Source organism: Gopherus flavomarginatus, chromosome 3 (genome assembly GCF_025201925.1).
Source record: "Gopherus flavomarginatus isolate rGopFla2 chromosome 3, rGopFla2.mat.asm, whole genome shotgun sequence".
In the NCBI taxonomy this organism is placed as follows: domain Eukaryota; kingdom Metazoa; phylum Chordata; order Testudines; family Testudinidae; genus Gopherus; species Gopherus flavomarginatus.
Window position 1 is genome coordinate 24,821,815 of NC_066619.1, and position 22,714 is coordinate 24,844,528.

Consider the following 22,714-nt stretch of genomic DNA (forward strand, 5'->3'; position numbering starts at 1 on the left):
CCCGCTTTTGGTGCCAAGGTCAGTAATAAATGTATTAATCAGGAACAACAGTATATGGGGAAGTGTCTGTGTTGGAGTATGTGTGTGTGATTAAAGGAGGCTATTCGCCTATAAACATGTTTCCAGTGAAAGAAATATGAATAAAATAATATTTGGCAGCTCCTCTCCAGGGTTGTGACTATACCTAGTTAGAAGTACAGCTACATCGTGATGTATTGGGTTGACATCATTTCTGGGATTGATGCTTTTCTGCCATTTGCAGAAGCTGGCTAATGTCTTGTCTGCATGATGAACTATTTTCAAGCCTCGCTAAAAAAAGAAGAAGAAAATATTATTATAAAGACTGCATTATATTGCCAGAGCATAGCAGCAACATTAATGATCAGGCTCACTTAAAGTCATTGACTGGTTATGCTTTTGCCCAAAGCTAGAAACATCATTAGGAGCAATGACAGTTATTGGTGTAATGTCCCAAGTATTAAGTTAAAACCTTGTCATTTTTGCAGCTAGTGTAACTAGAGAAAAAGTATATCAAAGGAGGAAATTAGCATTTTTGGGAAGAAGCCTTCATAAAATGAAACTAACAACTGCATTTTTCAAACAGCAATATTTTATTTTCCTCTTGGAAGCTAGTATTCTTCCTGACAAAAAGAAGATAAAGATTAATTCGCAAGTAACTTAGAGAAAGCTACCTTCCATCATGTTTATCACCTTTAATGCAACATGAACAATCTCATGATGAGGTAATATTTTATGCTTTCATGGGTACATTTCCTTCATGTGATTTTTTTAAAAGCTGAAAAAGATGTACAACAGTCGTCTTATGATCAGAGAGAACAAACACAAGTTGAAGAAAAAACATATTTTGCACTGCAAAATAAGCGCTGCTAAAAACATATTTCCCCCTTCCATGGTTTTGCTACTTACTCTGCCTCACTCCTAGTATATTATTATTTAGGGTAAAGTTTTCCAAACTACTGAAGTGCCGTAAGCACCTATGTCACTTTTTCAAAGGTGCATTAGGCACTTAGGGGCCCAAGTCTCATTGAAAGTACTTAAACTCCGAAGTGTTTAAGTCAGTTTTGAAAATGGGCTTTAGGTGCTTTTGAAAATTTTATCCTTGATAACCTTACCCATAGGGTTAGTGGGATACGTTAGGCTCCTATTTTACAAACTGTTTTTACCTGTGCAGGCACTAGCTCTCACATGGAGACCAATTGACTTCAACAGCCCAGGCGTCCACCTGGTTTAGGATTAGGACTTTTGATCATAAGTCCCTTTGGACAGAGACCTTATTTTAAGGCTATATCCACAGAAGGCCTTGCACAATTATGGTGCTATGAAAATAATCATTAAAATTATAATAATCAGCATTCATTTAGGGGGAAGTTACAGCATTTATGAGACATGGAACATGCAATCACCTACGTGTGGTAGTTCACAACAATGAGCATTTTATCAGTCACTGTTTCTCTTGAGTTTTGAAAAGGAGCCTATAGGGAAAATAACCTGTCTTGCAGGGGTACAATAGCAGATCTGCTTCTTCAGAGAGCTCCACAGACAGCTGCACTGTGCTTTATGAACATGCTATGTGATTAGACTGTGGATGGTTCATTTGAGCATCCTGTACGTTTGAATCTCTGCTCTGCAGCAAGCCTCCTCAGTCTTTGAAAGTCCTTTTCTGGCGCTGAAGAGTTTTCCCCTCACACACAACTACCCTAATATTTGAAAAATTTTAACTGAATTTCATTTTGGGAGTTTATGCACAAACACCTGCAGTTATGAGCTAAACAATGTGCCATTTTGAGCAGCAGTTAGCTTTAAAACAGCTGTGCCAGAGTCAATAGATTACCAGAGGAATGAACAAAATGTTTTAAACAAGCAACCCTTTTTCCACATACAGTGGATGCACTCATTACTATCTTTAGTGTTAATCTAAATACCCTACCAAAATCTCTCTTCAGTGCACTGCGTGCCCAACTTTCTTCATTGTAATCTTGGGGGAAACAAAATCTCACCTCTTCCTCTTCAAGGAGAATAAGGCGGACGAGCACAATGTGGATTGCATTGCCAATGCTTGGATCATGGAACAATCCTGTGACCTGCGTCAGAGCAAGGAGGTATGAAATTAATTGATTCCTCTACAGCAAGACAGAACTTTAGAGAGGAAATATGCAGGTTATTTCAAGCAGAGTGCTCTCTTTGTTTTTTTTCTCTTACATGTTATTGATCGAATGTTCACTTCGCATTCTGAAATGTAATAACCATGATGAACTACTGCAGAGGGCTGCCCAGTCAAATTAATAAAAATTCAGCAATTAACAGACATTATTAAGATGTTATGCAGCAAAATTTACAATCCATTAAAAATTATTTTAAGTTCATTTTTCTCATTTAGGGTCCAATCCACTATTGTGCTCCCTGTGTAGTTATTTACATCAGTGAAAGATAGGTATAAAACACTGCCAGTGCACAATGGTAGCATTTTACATCACTTTGTACTGGTGTGAATGATTACCAAAGGTTCAGGGCAACAGCAAATGAGGCATTTATTGTTGGGTTCTGTAGAAAGGACTTGGCTGGCCAAAGGAAAAAGAGGAAGTCAATACTAGGCAAATAGAAGGGAGTTGAAAAATATATATAGTGGTATCATCAGCATAAAAGTGGAAGCTAAGGGTTTGTCTTCACTGCAGGCTAAATCGGCGCTGCTGCAATCCATGCAGTGGGGATTGATTTAGTGGGCCTAGTGAAGACAGGATCAGTTGAAGGCAGAGCGCTCTCCTATCCACTTCAGTACTCCACCTTCGCAAGAGGCGGGAAAGCAGTGTAGACTGCTGTAAATCGATCTAAGCTGCTCTGACTTAAGTTACATAATTTACATAACTTAACAAGCATAACTTAGATCGCCTTACCACATTAGTGTAGAACAGACCTGAGACTAAAGATAAAATGACACCTGGAGTAGTTACACTAAAAAATAGCAAAAGGTCCAGCACTGAACTCCGAGTCCTCATGCCCCAAATGATGGTGTCAGTGTGTGTGCAATTAGACAGGCTGCTTCTCAAGAGCATTACTAGTAAAAGGAAGAAATGGGGGGGGGGGAAGAGTGTAGCAGGAACAAAGCTGACACTTAAGTCTTCTCTATATCTAAAATTTAGGTTGGCCTCGCTATGTCACTCAGGGCACCATAGTTAGATTGACCTAAGCCCAGCATAGTTGTGACTAAATCAAAGGCGGAATTCTTCTTTCAACCTAGCTACCGCTGGTTGGGGAGACGGATTATCTACATAGATAGTAAAATCCTTCCGTCAGTCTAGGAGGTGTACACACTATGGCGCTACAGCAGGACAGCTGCAGTGCTGTAATATATGCCCTTAGTCACAACAATCTGCCAGAGGAAGTCATTTTCCCTCTCAGCAGGGAAGGGTTGCATCTGCTGTTTGAAATGAGCTTCATTTTGAGTACAAAAATTGATTAGTTACATTGTGCTCTGTAAACAGTTACTCCAAGACAATACAGTATTGATGGCTACAGTGAAAGACAATTTCAAGACTTCTTTGTGAATCCACTGCAGATGTCTCCTAGGTTTTTGTTTATATTATTTGCACTAATGGGACACATCTGAATTGCATTAGCTGAATACTGTAGGATAGAAAAAAATATATTGTGCTGGCTCTTAATTCTTCAGAAATCTCTCAACTGAAAGATAATTGTTTAAGTATTTTGCACTCATTCACAGCTGCCAAAAAAGGCTGTTCCTAGTGGGGGCTGGTTAGTCTAACAAAATCTCAGTCACACATAGGAATATTGAAATATTATGTACTTATGGTTTTTTTCAGTGCATGTCAGATTTTTTTCTGAGGCTATTAATATAATTCAGTACATAAATATTTGTGAAACAAAAGGATTTTACATAAGAACATAAGAATGGCCATACTGGGTCAGACCAAAGGTCCATCTTTCCCAGTACCCTGTCTTCTGACAGTGGCCAACGCCAGGTTTCCCAGAGGGAATGAACAGAACAGGTAATCATCAAGTGATCCATCCCCTGTCACTCACTCCCAGCTTCTAGCAAACAGAGGCTAAGGACACATCTCTGTCCATCCTGGCTAATAGCCATTGATGGACCTATCTTCAATGAACTTACCTAGTTCTTTTTTTAACCCTGTTATAGTCTTGGCCTTCACAGCATCGTCTGGTAAGGAGTGCCACAGGTTGACTATGTATTGTATGAAAAAATACTTCCTTTTGTTTGTTTTAAACCTGTTGCCTATTAATTTAATTTGGTGATCCCTAGTTATATTATGAGAAGGAATAAATAACATTTCCTTATTTACTTTCTCCACACCTGTCATGATTTTATAGACCTCTATCATATCCCCCTTAGTCATTTCTTTTCCAGTCTGAAAAGTCCCAGTCTTATTAATCTCTCCTCATATGGCAGCTGTACCATTCCCTTAATATTTTTGTTGCCCTTTTTTGAACCTTTTCCAATTCCAATACATCTTTTTCGAGATGGCGTGACGCACGCAGTATTCAAGATGTGGGCGTACTATGGCTATATACAGACACAGTATTTTCTGTCTTATTATTTATCCCTTTCTTAATGATTCCCAACATTCTTTTCGCTTTTTTGACTGCCACTGCACATTGAGTGGATGTTTTCAGAGAACTATCCACAATGACTCCAAGATCTCTTTCTTGAGTAGTAAAAGCCAAATTAGACACCATCATTTTATATGTATAGTTGGGATTATGTTTTCCAAAATGCACTACTTTGCATTTATCAACATTGAATTTCATCTGCCATTTTGTTGTCCAGTCACACAGCTTTGAGAGATCCTTTTGTAGCTCTTCGCAGTCTGTCTGGGAGTTAACTATCTGCAGCAATTTTGTAACATCTGCAAATTTTGCCATCTCACTGTTTATCCCTTTTCCCAGATCATTTATGAATATATTGAACAGGACTGGGCCCAGTACAGAACCCTGGGAGACACCACTATTTACCTCTCTCCATTCTGAAAACTGACCATTTATTCCTACCCTTTGTTTCCTATTTTTTAACCAGTTATCAGTCCATGAGAGGACCTTCCCTCTTATCTCATAACAGCTTACTTTGCTTAAGAGCCTTTGGTGAGGGACCTTGTCAAAGGCTTTCTGAAAATCTAAGTATCCTATATCCACTGGATCCCTTTTGTCCACATGTTGTTGACCCCTCAAAGGATTCTAGTAGATTGGTGAGGCATGATTTCCCTTTACAAAAGCCTTGTTGATTCTTCCTCAACAAATTATGTTCATCTATGTGTCTGACAATTTTGTTCTTTACTATACTGTAGTTTCAACCAGTTTGCCTGGTACCGAAGTCAGGCTTACTGGCCTGTAATTGCCAGAATCACTTCTGAAGCCCTTTTTAAACATTTGCATCAGATTAGCTATCCTCCAGTTATTTGGTACAGAAGCTGATTGAAATTACAGGTTACAGACTACAGTAAATAGTTCTGCAATTTCACATTTGAGTTCCTTCAGAACACTTGGGTGAATACCATTTGGTCCTGGTGACTTATTACTGTTTAATTTATCAATTTGTTCCAAAGCCTCCTCTAATGACATCTCAATCTGGGACAGTTCCTCAAATTTGTCACCTAAAAAGAATGGCTCAGTTTGGGAATCTCCCTCACATCCTCAGCCATAAAGACCGATGCAAAGAATTCATTCAGTTTCTCCGCAGTGGCCGTTTTTGGCCTTCCTAATTATATTTTTACACTTCATTTGCCAGAGTTTATGATCCTTTCTATGTTCCTCACTAGGATTTAACTTCCACTTTTTAAAGGATGCCTTTTTGCCTCTCACTGCTTCTTTTACTTTGTTGTTTAGCCAGAGTGGCACTTTTCTGGTTCTCTTACTATGTCCTGCATGCCGATTCCATGGGTGCTCCAGGGCTGAGCTCCACAGCAAAAAAATTGTGGGTGCTGAGCACCCACTGGTAGTCTCTCTACCAGAACCTCTCCCTCCCCACAGCCCCTCCTGCCCACCAGAGGGCCCCACCGATCAGCACTTCCCCCTCCCTCTCAGTGCCTAAAGTCTGCCATGGATCATCTGTTTCACAGCATCAGGACAGGAAGTGCTGGGGGGGGCGGGGAGCGATAGCACAGTGTGTTCGGGGGAGAAACTGGGTGGGAAAGGGGCGGGAAGAGGCAGGGCGGGGAGGAGGTGAGAAGAAACAGGGCAGGAGTTGGGCCTTGGTGGAAAGAGGTGGAGTGGGGGCGGGGCCTGGGCAGAGCTGGGGAGAGCACCCCCCTGCAGATTAGAAACTCACGCCTATGTACTATGCTTTTTTTAATTTGGGGCATACATTTAAGATGAACCTCTATTATGGCGTCTTTACAAAGTTTCCATGCAGCTTCAGGGATTTCACTTTTGGCATTGTACCTTTTAATTTCTGTTTAACTAACCTCCTCATTTTTGTGTAGTTCCCCTTTCTGAAATTAAATGCTACAGTGTTGGGCTGCTGTGGTGTTTTCCCCGCCACAGGGATGTTAAAAATTTAATTATATTATGGTCACTATTACCAAATAGTCAGCTATATTCACCTTTTGGACCAGATCCTGTGCTCCGCTTAGGACTAAATCAAGAATTGCCTCTCCTCTTGTGGATTCCAGGAACAGCTGCTCCAAGAAGCAGTCATTTAAGATGTCAAGAAACTTTATCTCTGCATCCTGTCCTGAGGTGACATGTATGCAGTCATTATGGGGATAGGTGAAATCCCCCATTATTATTGAGTTTTTTACTTTAATAGCCCCTGTAATCTCCCTGAGCATTTCACAGTCACTATCACCATCCTGGTCAGGTGATCAGTCATATATCCCTACTGCTATATTGTTATTATTAGAGCACGGAATTACTATCCATAGAGATTCTATGGTACAGTTTGATTCATTTAAGATTTTTACTTCATTTGATTCTATGCTTTCTTTCACATATAGTGCAACTCCCCCATCAGCAAAACCTGTTCTGTCTTTTTGATTTTGAAGGGGAGAAGGGGACGAAGGCAAGATTTGATCATTTAAAGTATTATTGTAATTAGCTATCAAAACCTCAGCTCTATCACCCTAGCTTTGAGGGAATCCAGAATCAAACCCCAGATCCAGATTTTGCAACTGGCTGCTGTTGCTATAATGGACCAAATCAAAATGTTGGAACCAAATAACTCTGAAATCTGGATTTGATCTGACTTTTGAGGCCCAGTCCAGCTTTACCTTCCTCCCAAACTCCTTTTTCTAACAATTATTAAAGTTCCCATTGACTTTGATGAGAGCAGGACATGAACATCTGATGACAGAATCTGACTTTGGGAAGCATGCTCATTAAGAACTGAAATTAAAATAAAGTTTCAGACGTAGGCCTGGTCTATGATAGAAAATTAGATCAGTTTAATTACATCCGTTGAGGGTGTGAAAAATCCACACCCCGGAGCAGCGTTATTAAGCCAACCTAAATCTTCATGTAGACAGCACTAGGTTGACAGAAGAATTCTTCTGGTCACCTATCTATCACTTCTTGTGGAGGTGGATTACCTTCGCCAATGGGAGAACCCTTTCCATTGGGGTAGGTAGTGTCTAGACGGAATAGCTGTGCCGCTGAAGCATTTTAAATGTAGACAAGCCCTAAAAGAGACCTTGTATGTTGCTTACAAGGAATGGGAGCATAGGTCTTTTCTCATGTCTCATCCCTAACTATGGGCTACAATAGTTTCTATATATTGGCTGCCCCACTGTGCATGAATGATGTGATGGCTTTGGAGCTGTTCTATATTAATTCAGGAACAATAAATGTTCTGTTGGTCTGACTGTTGTAAGGGACGCTGTCTACAAGTGGTTAATTCAATCAGGAGCTGATTGCACTGTGCAGGAAAGACGACAACAGCTTCAGATAGCTACCATTTTGTTACACTTGGGGAACAATACTAGACATATTCACGTTGATAGCCCGCTTCTTGTCCCCTACTGAACTCAATGGGCCAGTCTGTTAAGGCAGGAGGGGTCACAGGTTGTAACAGGGTAGTCAAATAGCAAGTGTGAAAAATCCAGACAAAGACCTATAGGCTGTAAACACTGGAGAACAAAAATGCCAGGAAAGCAAGACAAAGGTCTTCTGAGGGGACAAAAAGGGTCATTCTCAAGGGAGGGGCTGCCGGGAGTTGCTGATAAGAAGTGGTTCTTATAGACCTAGAGGTCAGAGATCTGGAGCAGAGGGACCTCTGCCAAGGGCTGGCAAGCCTCTAGGTAAGATAGGTATGTGGTTAGGCCTCATATTGTTTTAAACTCTCTTTTTTCTGATGCTTTGCTGGTTCCTACTGTTAAGTTTAAAAACAATTTGTTTTAAGAAAGCTGCCTGGTCACAGTTCCCCAAAGGGAGATTTGCAAGTGCCAAACCCAACTGGGCCTGGGACATCCTGGTAGCCAGGATGCAGTAGCTTGGGAACTGAGTGAATTGTGGGATTCCACCTTCAGAAAGGTAAAGCGTTGAGGCCTAACACCTGAGGGATGCTCTCAGAGAGACCAGAAAGGGGTCCTGTAACTGTGACACGTAATATGGGTAATTTCTTTTGACTCTGTCAAACACCAGTGAAGAACAGTGTCCATAAACAACCCCAGTTTTCCTTCCTCAAATGCTGTGTAATATGCTATTTACTCTTATGGCTAATACCTAAATACAGTTAGGTAGAAAAAGAAAGGATGCAATGAAACTGAAGAAGTCTCATAACTTCATACATATTCATCATTCACATTAATATTACCAGTAAAAACATACCTACAGTAATGAAACTGAAGGCCAGATTCCATTACCCTTACTCATAATGAGTAGCACCTTACTCTTCAAGTTGTCCCACTGAAATCAATGGAACTAACAGTAATAATAGTATGAGTAAGGTATCTGCCCCTATGCTTGTAAATCTAAAATGAAAGTCAGGAAATGCAAAAGTTAAGGTATGTATAACCACATTAACATACTGATTATTAAAGTTCACATTTACCACTTTAGCCACAGCACTGCTGGAGCTAAAGGGGAACTTATTTAGCTGTGAGAAAGCAGCAAGCTATACAGTCACTTGGACCAGCAAGCAAATGCTGTTATAAGATCCTGTGCTTTACTTTGTGTTTTACTGTATAGGTTTTAAATCCTACTACATTGTAGCTCAGGAGTAGCCTGGCTGGAACTGGCTGCCTCTCTGTTGACATAATAAGATAACACCACAGGAGGTTCATGTCCAGAAGGTTTCCTTGACAATTATAAGGGCTAGGCACTTTTTTTCCCAAGGAAAAGCTTAGATGCAGCAGACAGTGAAATCAGTCAGGGGGTCAGATTAATACATCGAGGGGGATGGATCTGGCAGTCTGATAGCTGTGGTTTCGTTTATTCATTGAGTGAGTGGAGAAGGAGGGAGAAGATAATCTCAAATGGCTACATAAAGTCAATGCCCAAAGATCCAAAGATGATATTGTAATGCTGGCAGACCAGGTGCCAGCTTATCCCAAGGCCCCAGGCCTCTCTGAACACTGACAACTACATGGGTGAAAACCAGCTTGGCTTACCTATGAGTTAGTATAGTTAAAACAGATATTAGCAATATAATAATGTGTTTAGTGTCCAGATTTTATGAAATGCTTGTAGGATGCTGCATGTATTAATTTTACTTACAATGTCTGTATCCCGTGGCATAAAGTTACATTAAGTGTTTGCACTGTAAACCTCTGTCATTGTGTAACTCCCAAACAGGAAAGGAAGCATTGATTAAGGTAAAGTGCTCATCCTGCACACAAAATGGCCCTTTAAAGGCAAATGAGGCATTGTGTGACATCCAAGGGCAGACACTTTGTTGATTGCATTCCTTAGTCCCTCCATGAAGGGGTGGCATGCGGATGAACTCATCCCATCAGCTTGGATTCTGAGGTGAAGGGGAGAAAAATCTCTGTCAAGGAGGAACTGGAATCTTTATACTGTCTGGACTCTGAGGAGTAAAGATTCCTAAACATAAGCAAGAGACTTGGCATGGTTCAACCCTAAAGGACATGTAGAGCTGGTTATTATAGAAGCTTATTTTACCTTTTTAAATCTAAGACTGTAACTCATTTGTGTGTGTTGTTTCCTATTTTAACCTTGTGAATAACTCATTTATTTTCTTAGTTAATAAATCTTTAGTTAGTTTATTACAGGATTGGCTACAGGCTTTGTCTTTCGTTTGAGATCTGAGTATAAATGACATGGGGTAAGTGACTGGTCCTTTGGGACTGGGAATAACCTGAATATTGTTTTGATTTTTGGTATAAAGTGCCCATCCATCACACAGTCCAGCTTGCCCAGGTGGCAAGAGACTGGAGTGCCAAGGGGATTGTCTGTGACTCCGTGGTATAACTGTTATAATGTTGGAGGAGTTCACACTCATTAGTGGGTTGGTGAAATCTAATTATAGAACATACCACCAGTTTGGAGCTTTTGCCCTGCTTCTTGACAGTCTGCCCCAAGATTCGCATTCATGGTTGCGAGCTATTTCAGACAGCATGACAAATATCACAAGACATTATAACTTTTCTTAAGTCAAATTACATTTTGAAATTTGCTCATTTGGGGATTTATTTGAACTGAGACACATTTGACATTTTTAATTTAGATTTCATTATATGTGGGAAAAAGCACAATTTGTCTGAAAAAATTAACTGTCCTCTTTAAAAGAAGAAATGACAGAAGAGGAAAACATATTTGAAAATCAGCCCCAGTAATACAAGCCTCTATAATACAACCGATTGAACCATTTCCTGAGTGTAAAACCCACATTATAATTGTTTTGACTGAGTCTTAAGAAAAGCTAGTAAAACTGCACAAATCTCTACACTACACCACTTTCACAATATCAGGAGTAACTCCATTTCTCTCAACAGGGGTTCACCAGTGTACATGAGATCAGAATCAGACCAAATATCTAAGAAATTGCTGAGCAAGCACTGGGACACACTAAGATTTTTATTTTTTAGGTAAGGGAATTATGTCTAACTGAACAGAGGAATCCCTGAAAATTTTTCTCCCCACTCATACAGAGATGGGAAAGGGAATCCATACCACTGATAGTCTAAAGCTCTCGTGTTCTCCTGCGTCTAACTGCTCTGTCACATTATGGTAATACTGCTGCCTAGGAACATCAACAATCAATAGATTGGAGAAGGTGGATGACATTCAGAACTGGTAATTTCAGTGGAACAAAAGTTCCTGTGTAGTGCCCATACAGAGCTATGTTATATGGATGCCGTGATTCAGCCAGAAATCACGGACTTAAAACCTATAGAGGAAAAGCCCATCCTGCATGAAATAATAGAGAAGACTTTAGACAAACACATACAAAAATTATTCCACTTCTTTAAATGACAGACCGTTACGACTGTTTTCATGGTGATTAACAATGTAATCAAGTTTGCTTATATTTATATAATGTATCTAACTGAGAAATAATTAAGTATATCACCTACCATATTTATTATAGTGTGGATGTAGGATTCCACATTGTCACTTCCATGATATTCAATCATCTTACTGTCTGCAACAACCAGCGTCTCCACCCATCGTTCCTTGCTGACAGAACGCCGAGAAATTGTTTTGGCTGCCCTGTGATTTCCTTCCCACCTCTCCCTCCGATGCTCTTGTTGTTTGAAAAAGCTGAAGGTATCTGGAATGTTAAAGGGCATTGATTTCATTTTATATAGAGATACTTTCATTGCGCGTCAGGGTCACTTTACATTTTAAATGTTTTGTTGTAATATTTACAGAGAAGTCAGAGCTCTATAGATTGGATTAAAATCAAATAGATCCAAACTTTACCAAAAAGTCAGGAGTGTTTGGATGCCAGGTATTGATTGTGCCCATCATAGGGATAGAGGCCAGTTGCAAAGTTTGCTTCTGGGTATGAACCCTCCCAACATTCAAGAGATTTTGAGGTCTGTCATTTTGTTTCAAGGCCATCTCTAATTACAGCAGTTCTTAGTATAAAATAAAGGGTGTATTCTCCCTGTAACATATATGCTCAATTCCCATCAGAGTGGTAAACTGGATCCAGTCTTTCAGGGGCATGTGGTCTGTCCTGTGCATGAACAGGCTGGGAAAGATCCCCAGCTAGAACAGGGGATGGATTACTTGATGATTACCTGTTCTGTTCATTCCCTCCGTGGCACCTGACATTGGCCACTGTCAGAAGACAGGATACTGGGCTAGATGGACCTTTGGTCTGACCCAGCATGGCTGTTCTTATGTTCTGAGCAGTGGACTTGTTTCACCAACAGGTGGCGCCTATACTCCAGTGGGGCATAATATCCGCTAACTACCTTAGCTGTCAATTAAAGACAAGGTGGGTGAGGTAATATCTTTTATTGGACCAACTTCTGTTGCTGAAAGAGTCAGACTTTCCAGCTACACAGAGCTCTTGCTTTTGAGCTACAATGAAGAGCTCTGTGTAGCTCGAAAGCTCGTCTCTCTCACCAACTGAGGTTGGCCCAATAAAAGATATTACCTCACCTACCTTGTCTCTCTAATATCCTGGGACCAACATGGCTACACCACCCCTACAATCAGCTGTCAGTGTAACCTGTCTGATTGATGGGCGAGGAGCTCTGCGCTGCAGCTACAGCTTTGTGATCTTTGCTTCTTACTCACTCAGAGAAGTTTTTTTCCCCTTCTTTTTCTTTAGTGTTGTTAACAATTTAAATCATGGCAGCTTCTCCTGACTGACCTCTAGCTTTGAAAGCCAGAGCTGCCTTAGCAGGGAAATGATTTGTGGGGGAGTTGGGAGATACTCAGGCAATGAGTGGAGGCACTCTGCCAGCACAGGGCACAGCAGAATGCCTTTGTGATGGCCATAAGCTCCTAGAAAGGCATATTATTAATAGATTAGTAGGAGTACTAGAGAGAGCCCCAGTCATGGTCTAGGACCCCATTATGCTGGACACTGTGCAAACACAGAACAAAAAGGATGGTCCCTACCCCAAAGAGCTCACAGTCTACTGTGCTTTACCCCAGCACCAGCCTCCAACCATTACTGGGACATGCTTGGACCAGACCTCCAGTTCACCTGGTCACACCTACTTTGGGGTGAGTGCCTCTGGTTGTACCTCAAATCACTTGTGTTCAGAGACTACAAGCTACAAGATAGGGAGACACAAGACATTCAGTCTGTGTCCTGCATGGGAACAGGACACAGATGGGATTCTTCACACTCTCTTCTTTCCCGAAAACCTGTCCAGGGTCAGCCAAAACGTAGCCAGATGTGTTCCCATGACTGAAACACATCTGGATTTTCTGACTATTCATTGTATGGATACAATACGTTTTTGCAACATACAATGGTTTACATTTTGTTTCATGGTATAGCTAGATGCATAAGCTTCTTTAAAGAAAGCAAAGGCATGCAAGAACAATTCTGCACTAAACCAGCGTTGATCTGTGTCCTTTTCTGCTCAGAAGAGTGCTCTCTGGGGTCAATATGAAAGCTGACTAGTAATACACGCAGTGAACCACATCCAAGTGAAAGACAGAGAGGGTTCCCATCTAGTGCAGAGGATTCTACTTAAGGGTCCTAGGTACCATTAGACCCTTAGACCCTCCCTCTCCAGTGTTTAAAGATTGAGCTGATTAGACTCAGTTGAGCATCATTGTCTCTTCCAGTGGCCAGCAGTATTGTTATTAGATTTTGCTAAGTAACAGAATTACATTGCCATAATGCTTGTGCCAGATCCCTCTTTCATATAATGTATTTTCCAGCCAGTAACACTGATAGTTTCACTTTCAAATAACATAAATTCATCTTCAGTTTGATCACACTCTTCAATCCCACAGCATCAGCACAATAATTTGCAGAAAAACTGACTTGACAAACTCCTTTCTAAGAGAGGATCAGATTCCTCTTACATAATGACATTTGGTATGATTTGCCTGTCAACACCAAGGCTCTTTTTGCACTTTGTCTCCTACATGCTGTGCTCAAGGAAAAGCGCATAACATGTGCAGTGCACCACTGAAGGACCTCAGAGTGCCGACGGCCCAAAAACACAATCAGAGTCACTAGGAGTTAAGGTGCATTCAACACCTTGCAGGATATACTCAGCCCCTCGCAGGATCAGTTCAAATATGCCTCACTACAAGAGTGAGCTCTGGAACAGATTAGAATGGGTTCAGGGCAAACACTGACATAGGCAGCATGGAATGGGGCTAGATTAACTGATCCTTTTGCCCTCAATTTACTTCCACTTCACACAAACCAAATGCTCTCTCCTATTTATTATTTTACATTGTTCACACCAGAAACACAGTCGTCAGTCTGAGGCGATGGATCCCACACCATTCAAAGCATCTTGCATTACTCTTTTACTTATAATCCTCATTTGGGGTCTTTGTCCCACTCTCTGTCCCCAATTTGGGTTTAGGCAAGAAGTACTATCATTTTGGAGATGTGGTGAGCCCTACAAGAAGTGAATAATCCTAATCCTCTGTCACAACCCTGGGTTTCCTATGATCCAGTCTTAGATACCTGCTACCACCACCAAACTTCTCAGCTGGCAATTTTACCTTGGGGCACCCATCTCTCTGTTCCCTTGTTACAAGGACTCTGTACCCAGGAATGCTCGTTCACTGACAGGTATGCAATGCTTAATTTGCAATAAAAAAGGTCCCAGGGCTCAAGCAATTAGGTGTTGGGGCTCAGGCAATTTTTTTGCATTCACAACTAATTCAGCAAGCTTAGAGGTGCTGGGACTACAAACTGCCAAGTCTAGAGGTGTTGGGACTCAGTCCTGGCATGCCATGGCCAAATTAGGCACTGAAGGTATGATTGGTGTTCTTCAAAGGCAGCTGCAGAAGTCACCATTCACCATATCCCTGCTGCAGACTGAATTACTGAATTTGTAATTTATTATTTACAATTAAAACCTATGAGTGAACTTGGGTACAGACCATCTCAAAATGCCCACTGTCCTTGTTCAAGTCCTGGAAAATCAGATACAATTGACAGGCATGTCTGCCAATCAACACCACTCCTGGTGGAGGACTGAAAGCGTAAGACTGACAAACTGTTTGCCTCAGAAGCTATAAATAGAGGATATTTAGGAAATAGTTATAGGTAAAGACAGACAAAAAACAGTAAGGATATTTTGTGAATAAACTGAAAAAAAGACAAGATTTTTTATTTCATTTAAAATTTTTCATTTTTTGTAATTTTCATCAAAAATGTTCAAAACATTTAAAATATTTAAAAATTTAGCTTGTTGGGGAAAATCCCACTTTCTCCCTTCCCCATCTCCCCAAGGAAAACAGGAAGGGGACAGTAAAAAAAGGGGAGGGGGGAGACTTACTTTTTCCACTGGAAAAATATGGAAAAAAGGAAAAAGCTAAAATAAAATGGGGAAAAGAGGCACTTTTGAAAATCTCTGCCATACAGAATAAAATAAAAGAATTAGTTAATAGGACATTGGTAGTGTATGTAAACTAATCCAGTGGCTATGAATTTGAGTCTGTATCTAAACTTTAATATAGTATTATTATATTAAAATAATTTGGACTAAGTATAAATTGAGCCCAGAAATAATTTATTGAATGTAAACAATACTTAATACTGTGTTGCCATCTCAGTTAAGACCCTGGTTCCTGCAAAGATTTAAGCATGTGCTTAAGTGACTATTAGCTCTAATGGGACTGTTCATAGAGTATAAAATTAAGCATGTACTTAAGTCTTTGTAGGATCACAGCTTAAGCTTTTTTGTTAAAATGTTTATTTCAATAAGCCCTCAATACCTACTCGCTTGTCCCTACATGACCTTACTGTGAGAAAAGTATTTATCAGATATTATAGTACCAATCAATGATCATTTTTCAGCTTATTTTATTAATGAACATTAAGGGACAACACTTTTCCATTACCAAACACAACTACTAAGACTCTTTACAACTAATAATCACATTTCTGGCATGTTTGCACATGGTGACAAAGAACTGGGTGTTGAAGACCTTTAGAAGCTAAACAAAATTCTAGAAATATATCATTCAATGTGATTTGTATTTCTATCCACTTAACAGCTTCAATGACTGACCTTTAGTAATCTTGCTGATAAAAGTAAACCGGTGGACTGGAAAAACAAGAAAATTTTCACCCCCAAAACAATATAACATTAGTAAATTTTTTTAAAAAACCCTAATTTGCAATATAGCGTTTCTGTCTCCACTTGATAGAAATATATTCTATAAAACAATGTTCTTATGTAAATTAGCCTGAAAATTAAAAATCCCCATTACAATTATATTTGCATACTACTTTATCTCTGTAATTAAACCATGAAGAACATGTTTTTCTTGGCACAAAAAAACTGAAGTCCTTCCCAGCTAATGCATTAAGAACTAGCTTTTTAATATATGGCCTGTGTCAAGGCTGAATCCCCAGTCTGTCGCTTTGAGTACAGAAGGTGGGGGCCCGCGAGGATTTTAAAAATTTATACTTGCCACTCCAGGCATATATTAAACTCCCAAGGTTACAGCTTTTCTTTGACCTTGGATTGGTAAAAGCTGCCACTACCCAAATGCAAAAAAAATCCTTTGGACCCAGGAAGGAGCACTTGGGAATTTCTCCCTGTGGGGTACCCTCAAGCCCTTTCACCTCCCTTTTCTCCCCTCTGGGGAAGAGCTGAGAAAGAAAACAAAGGAAATTAGCTGTTGCTACCAGCTAATCCAACAACATGCACAAACCTCTTGGGACACCAAAAATCCAATCCTGTTCTTAAAAAAGGTGAATTTTATTAAAAACAAAAAGGAAGAAAATACATCTGGAACGTAGGCTTTTGCTAGATTTCCAAATTTCCAAAAATTAAGCACCCAAAATAGCTTTCTTGGGGGTTCAGCTTAAAAGTTACAAGCAAACAAAAGCATATGAGGTTAGCACAGAGGAGATCCAGAAGCCAAATAAAGAAATAAACTTGTGTAAGCAGAGTCAGGATAAGCTCTACCCTGACATCTGGTGGAAAGAATTTCAGAGAGTGTATTTGCATAGGCACGCCTACCCTATCCCAGACTGCTGAGCTGTGGGACTGCTTGGTGACAAATGACTCACCCTCAGTTGGGTGGTACTTGCTAGACAAGGGACATGGGTTCCAAAACCCAGTGAAGGGAGAGAGGCTGGGGACAGGTATCTGTGCCTGGTGGTGCAGTCTCCTTGTGGAGCCAGAAGCACCAGTTCCACCCCCTCCTCTCTCCACTGTGGAATGTCAGAGTTGATTTTTTATTCCCTCAAGAATCTAAATACAGGTTACTGAGCTGAATTCACTTTGGGCTAATGGTGCACTAGCACTGGGGCTCCCCTACTAAGAGCTGAGATCACTAAGAGTTGAAATCACTAAAGAGCTGAAATTACTGAGCTGAGAGCACTGAGTACTGTGCTAACTAGTGGGGGAGCCTGAAGATATACTGTGGAACAGAGCGGCTGGCGGAGTGGAGCAGTTGTGGGGACGGCTGGAGCGGATCACGGGACAGCTGGTGGCAGCGGAGCGGCTGGCAGAGTGGAGTAGCTGTGGGACGGGTGGAGCGGCCCACAGAGTGAGCGGAGCCGAGCAGTTTGCAGGGAGAACTGGAGCAGCTCATGGAGCAGAGCAGCTGGTGGAGCGGAGCAGTTTCTGAGGACGGCTGGAGGAGCAGAGTGGAGCGGCTGGTGAAACGGAGCAGTTCATGGAGAAGGCGGAAGCAGAACCCATGGAGAGGCAGGGCAGTTGGCCCCGGACCACGTAAGGTGCCCCTTTCTACCCAGGCTGGGGGGAGGGACCTCTACAGATAAACTCTCGAACTCTGGGGTGGCATTGACCAGAGACTTTTGGGTTGTTGGACTTTGGGGTGATTGGACTTAAAACCCTAAGGGGAAAAAGGACAGTGCCAAACGTACTTGGAGGTGGGTTTTTGTTTATGGTTTGTGTTATAACCCTGTTTGTGGTGTTTCTCCAATGGGATGCCGCATTGATTCCTTCTTTTATTAAAAAGATTTTGCTACACTCAGACTCCGTGCTTGCAAGAGGGGAAGTATTGCCTCCTAGAGGCACCCAGGGGGGTGTGATATGTGAGTGTCCCAGGTCACTGGGTGGGGGCTCGAGCCGGTTATTCATTGTGTTACTGAAACGGAACCCCTGGATACTGAACCCGGCCCTTGTTGCTGCCAACTCAGAGGGGCAGAAGGGTTACACTTGATTGCATCTAGCTAAACATCCCTAATTTACTTACATATTGAGGGGGTTCAAATAGTAATTCTAAGTATGATCTGATGAATTTTCATACCTGGTTCAAGCCTTAAACAGCATTGCTGCTCATAGCATTGCTGCTCCCTGTCCCTGAGAACACACAAAGAGAAAGTTTGCTTCCCAATTTAAAAAAAGTTCTACCTTCCCATTGACTCTTCTGGTCAGGTGATCACTCCTTTTCTTTTACCGGTGGGCTTGTTAACCCTTTACAGGTAAAGTAAGCAGAGAACAGACACCAAGAGGAATTCTACAGCTAACTGGCTGGCTGGGTATCCATAAGGGAGCTCCCCTGTCACCCTTCAGTTATCACAGCCTGTATCAAGAATTGTTTTTTATTTTTATGCAGCTGTATGAAAATCCCCTTTCACGATTCTGTGGACATAAGAACAGCCATATTGAGTCAGATCAACAGTCCATCTAGCCCAGCATCCTGTTTTCCGACAGTGGTCAATGCCAGGTGTCTCAGAGAGAACGAACAGAACAGGTAATCATCAAGTGATCCATCCTTTGTTGCCCATTCCCAGCTTCTGGCAAACAGAGGCTAGGAACACCAGGGTATAGTTTCCAAGATCTCTCTTTTGAGTGGTCTTGGAGTCAATGTGGATAGTTCTCTGAAAACATCCAGCATGCAGCAGCAGTCAAAAAAGCTAACAAAATATTGGGAACTGTAACAAGGTCCTCTGCCCGCCCCTCTTCTTGGGGCCTTCTGCTGCCCCAATAAAGCACAAAGAGGCTTCTCCTTCTGCAGCACACATGGCTTTATTTACACATTTCTCCCACCACCAGTGATATACTATATACAGCTTGCAGGCCTTACAATCTCCTCTTCTACCCAGAGTCTGTCCTCAGCCCAGAGACTGACCTTCCCCTGACCATCTCCTCCTTCTGGCTGCCAGCCAGCCTTTATAGCCCTTGAACCCTCAAAAGGCCAGGCACCAGACTTCTCCCCAGCCCCAATCTATTTCCCCTGATTGGGGCTGGCTGAGCAGGGACTAATTGGGTGCCTTTGCACCAGCACCCTGTTACAGGAACCAATAGGAAAGGGAGAAATAATAAGACAGAAAATATAATATTGCCTCTGTATAAATGAATGGTATGCCCACATCTTAAATACTGCATGCAGATTTGGTTGCCTTGTCCCATCTCAAAAAAAGGTATTTTGGAATTGGAAAAGGTACAGAAAAGGGCACCAAAACTTGTTAGGAGTATGGAACAGCTTCCACATGAGGAGACGACAAATGAAAAATGACATTTTCATGTGTTTTATGTCTTTGCATTCTCAGGGCCTGATCTGATGCCTTACAATGGCAGTGGAGAGACTCCCATTGACTTCAGAAGGTTGTTGGACCAGGCCCACACATTTCTAATAATATTCTACAAGCTGAATTCACACTGATAGGGAAAAAGGAACTGCTTGTGTTGCGACCTCTGCAGTCATGCATGCTAAAGCCAGGAACTGGACTAATGGCTGAAAGGCTGCTGCAGGAAAAATACTTTCCCTGGAACACTTGTCACATGTGTGCTATAGGTTCTGTGTGTGCTCCCCACAGCATTCTATGCATCCAATAGCCAACATTCAGATTTGTTGGGGGCAGGGTCTGTAACCATAACATGCCCAGACAGGCAGCCAGCACACTGGCCAGCCGTCCCCTAACTAGTGCTCCTCTGCACTTGTGTGTCAAATTATGCACTAGTTTGGTGTGGGCCAAGAAGGGGCTTTCTCTACCCTAGTTCAGGGGTCGGCAACCTTTCAGAAGTAGTGTGCCGAGTCTTCGTTTATTCACTTGAATTTAGAGTTTTGTGTGCCGGTAATACATTTTAACATTTTTAGAAGGTCTCTTTCTATAAGTCTATAATATATAACTAAATTATTGTTGTATGTAAAGTAAATAAGGTTTTTAAAATGTTTAAGAAACTTCATTTAAAAATTAAATTAAAATGCAGAGCCCTCGGACTGGTGGCCAGGACTGAGCAGTGTGAGTGCCACTGAAAATCAGCTTGCATGCCGCCTTCAGCACACATGCCATAAGTTGCCTACCCCTGCTCTAATTCATAAAGGCAACTGTAACTTGGCCATAATGTTCCCAGGGAAGCTTCAAATTTAGTGATGGTTGAATTTCATTAACATGGGTTGGAGTTAATCTTGGCTGTATTGCTAAAGTTATCTGATCTTTTTGAGGTCATCTATCTACATTCTCCCAAGGCCAAATCTCTTCCTTTTCCGCAGTTCCTCTTTCTGTTCTATTAACTCCCCCATCTCCCTCTCTATATACAGACACTCCACTCCCTGGGTTTCGCAAACCCGATTTACGCAAATCCACACTTACGGGAAAAGTTACCTAAGTTGGTAAGCTTTATTTTATTTATTTATTTATGGCACATAATTATCAAGTATACGTTCCCGACTTAAGCAAAATTCAACTTGCACAATGCGTTCCTGAACAGAATGGAATGCTTGCGTAAGTCAGCGACAGTCTGTACACAAAACAGGGCCTGCTGACCACCCCAGTTTCCTATCTGATATGCCTAACAAGTGTCCTCTCCCATAACCTTTTCAGAAGCCTAGCATGGCCCCAACTCCTTCTTTAAGACACCCATCAGAATTCCAGAAACTAAGCACCCTTTTTTGTGGCAGGCCAGTATTCTCTCAAGGTATGTCTACACTACGGGATTATTCCGATTTTACATAAACCAGTTTTGTAAAACAGATTGTATAAAGTTGAGTGCACGCGGCCACACTAAGCACATTAATTAGGCGGTGTGCGTCCATGTACTGAGGCTAGCATCGATTTTCCGGAGCATTGGACTGTGGGTAGCTATTCCATAGCTATCCCATAGTTCTCCCAGTCTCCTCCGCCCCTTGGAATTCTGGGTTGAGATCCCAGCACCTGATGGGGCAAAAAACATTGTCACGGGTGGTTCTGGGTACAGCCTCACCCCTCCCTCCGTGAAAGCAGTAGACAACCGTTTCGCGCCTTTTTTCCTGAGTGAACTGTGCAACCGCCATAGCACAGCAAGCATGGACCCTGCTCAGATCAAGACCGCAATCGTGGACATTGTAAACACCTCGCGCATTCTCGTGCAATCTATGCTGAACCAGGACCTGCAAAGCCAGGCGAGGAGGAGGTGGCTACTGCAGAGCAGCAATGAGAGTGATGAGGACATGGACACAGAATTCTCTCAAACCGCGGGCCCCTGCGCTTTGGAGATCCTGCTGGTAATGGGGCAGGTTCTAGCCATTGAACACCGATTTTGGGCCCGAGAAATAGGCACAGACTGGTGGGACCGCGTAGTTTTGCAGGTTTGGGACGATTCGCAGTGGCTGCGAAACTTTTGCATGCGTAAGGGCACTTTCATGGAATTTTGTGACTTGCTTTCCCTGCCCTGAAATGCCAGAATACCAAGATGAGAGCAGCCCTCACAGCTGAGAAGCGAGTGGCAATAGCCTTCTGAAGCTTGCAACGCCAGACAGCTACCGGTCAGTCAGGAATCAATTTGGAGTGGGCAAATCTACGGTGGGGGCAGCTGTGATGCAAGTAGCCAAAGCAATCATTAAGCTGCTGCTACGAAAGGTTGTGACTCTGGGTAACGTGCAGGTCATAGTGGATGGCTTTGCTGCAATGGGATTCCCTAACTGTGGGTGGGGCGAGAGATGGAACCCATATCCCTATCTTGGCACCGGAGCACCAGGGCACCCAGTATGTAAACCGCAAGGGGTACTTTTCAATAGTGCTGCAAGCACTGGTAGATCACAAGGGACGTTTCACCAACATCCATGTGGGATGGCCATGAAGGGTTCATGACACTCGCATCTTCTGGAACACTACTCTGTTTAAATGGCTGCAGCAAGGGAATTACTTCCCAGACCAGAAAATAACAGTTGGGGATGTTGAAATGCCTGTAGTTATCCTGGGAGACCCAGCCTACCACTTGATGCAATGGCTCATGAAGCCATACACAGGCAGCCTGGACAGTAGTCAGGAGTTGTTCAACTACAGGCTGAGCAAGTGCAGAATGGTGATAGAATGTGCATTTGGCCGTTTAAAGGTGCGCTGGCGCACATTACTGACACGCTCAGACCTCAGCCAAACCAATGTCTCCATTATTATTATTGCTGCTTGCTGTGTGCTTCATAATCTCTGTGAGAGTAAGACCTTTATGGCGGGGTGGGAGGCTGAGGCAAATCACCTGGCCACTGATTACGCGCAGCCAGACACAGGGCGATTAGAAGAGCACACTAGGAAGCGGTGCACATCAGAGAAGCTTTGAAAACGAGTTTCATCACGAGCCAGGGTACGGTGTGACTGCTGTGTTTGTTTCCCCTTGATGAACCCCCCCCCTTGATTGACTCATTCCCTGTAAGCAACCCACCGTCCCCCTTCGATTACAGCTTGCTTAAGGAAATAAAGTCA

The 22,714-nt window shown here is 42.1% G+C and overlaps 1 protein-coding gene across 1 annotated transcript in view; it reads right to left on the reverse strand.

Moving 5' to 3' along the window:
- Positions 1 to 22,714, reverse strand: part of ADAMTS12 (ADAM metallopeptidase with thrombospondin type 1 motif 12) — a 226,202-nt gene that overhangs the window by 154,391 nt on the left and 49,097 nt on the right. The window contains exons 3-5 of the mRNA XM_050943769.1: positions 11,520 to 11,716; positions 2,019 to 2,102; positions 185 to 309 (exon numbers count right to left, since the gene is read on the reverse strand). Of these exons, the coding sequence (XP_050799726.1) occupies positions 185 to 309; positions 2,019 to 2,102; positions 11,520 to 11,716 (406 nt within the window). The remainder of the gene's footprint in view (positions 1 to 184; positions 310 to 2,018; positions 2,103 to 11,519; positions 11,717 to 22,714) is intronic.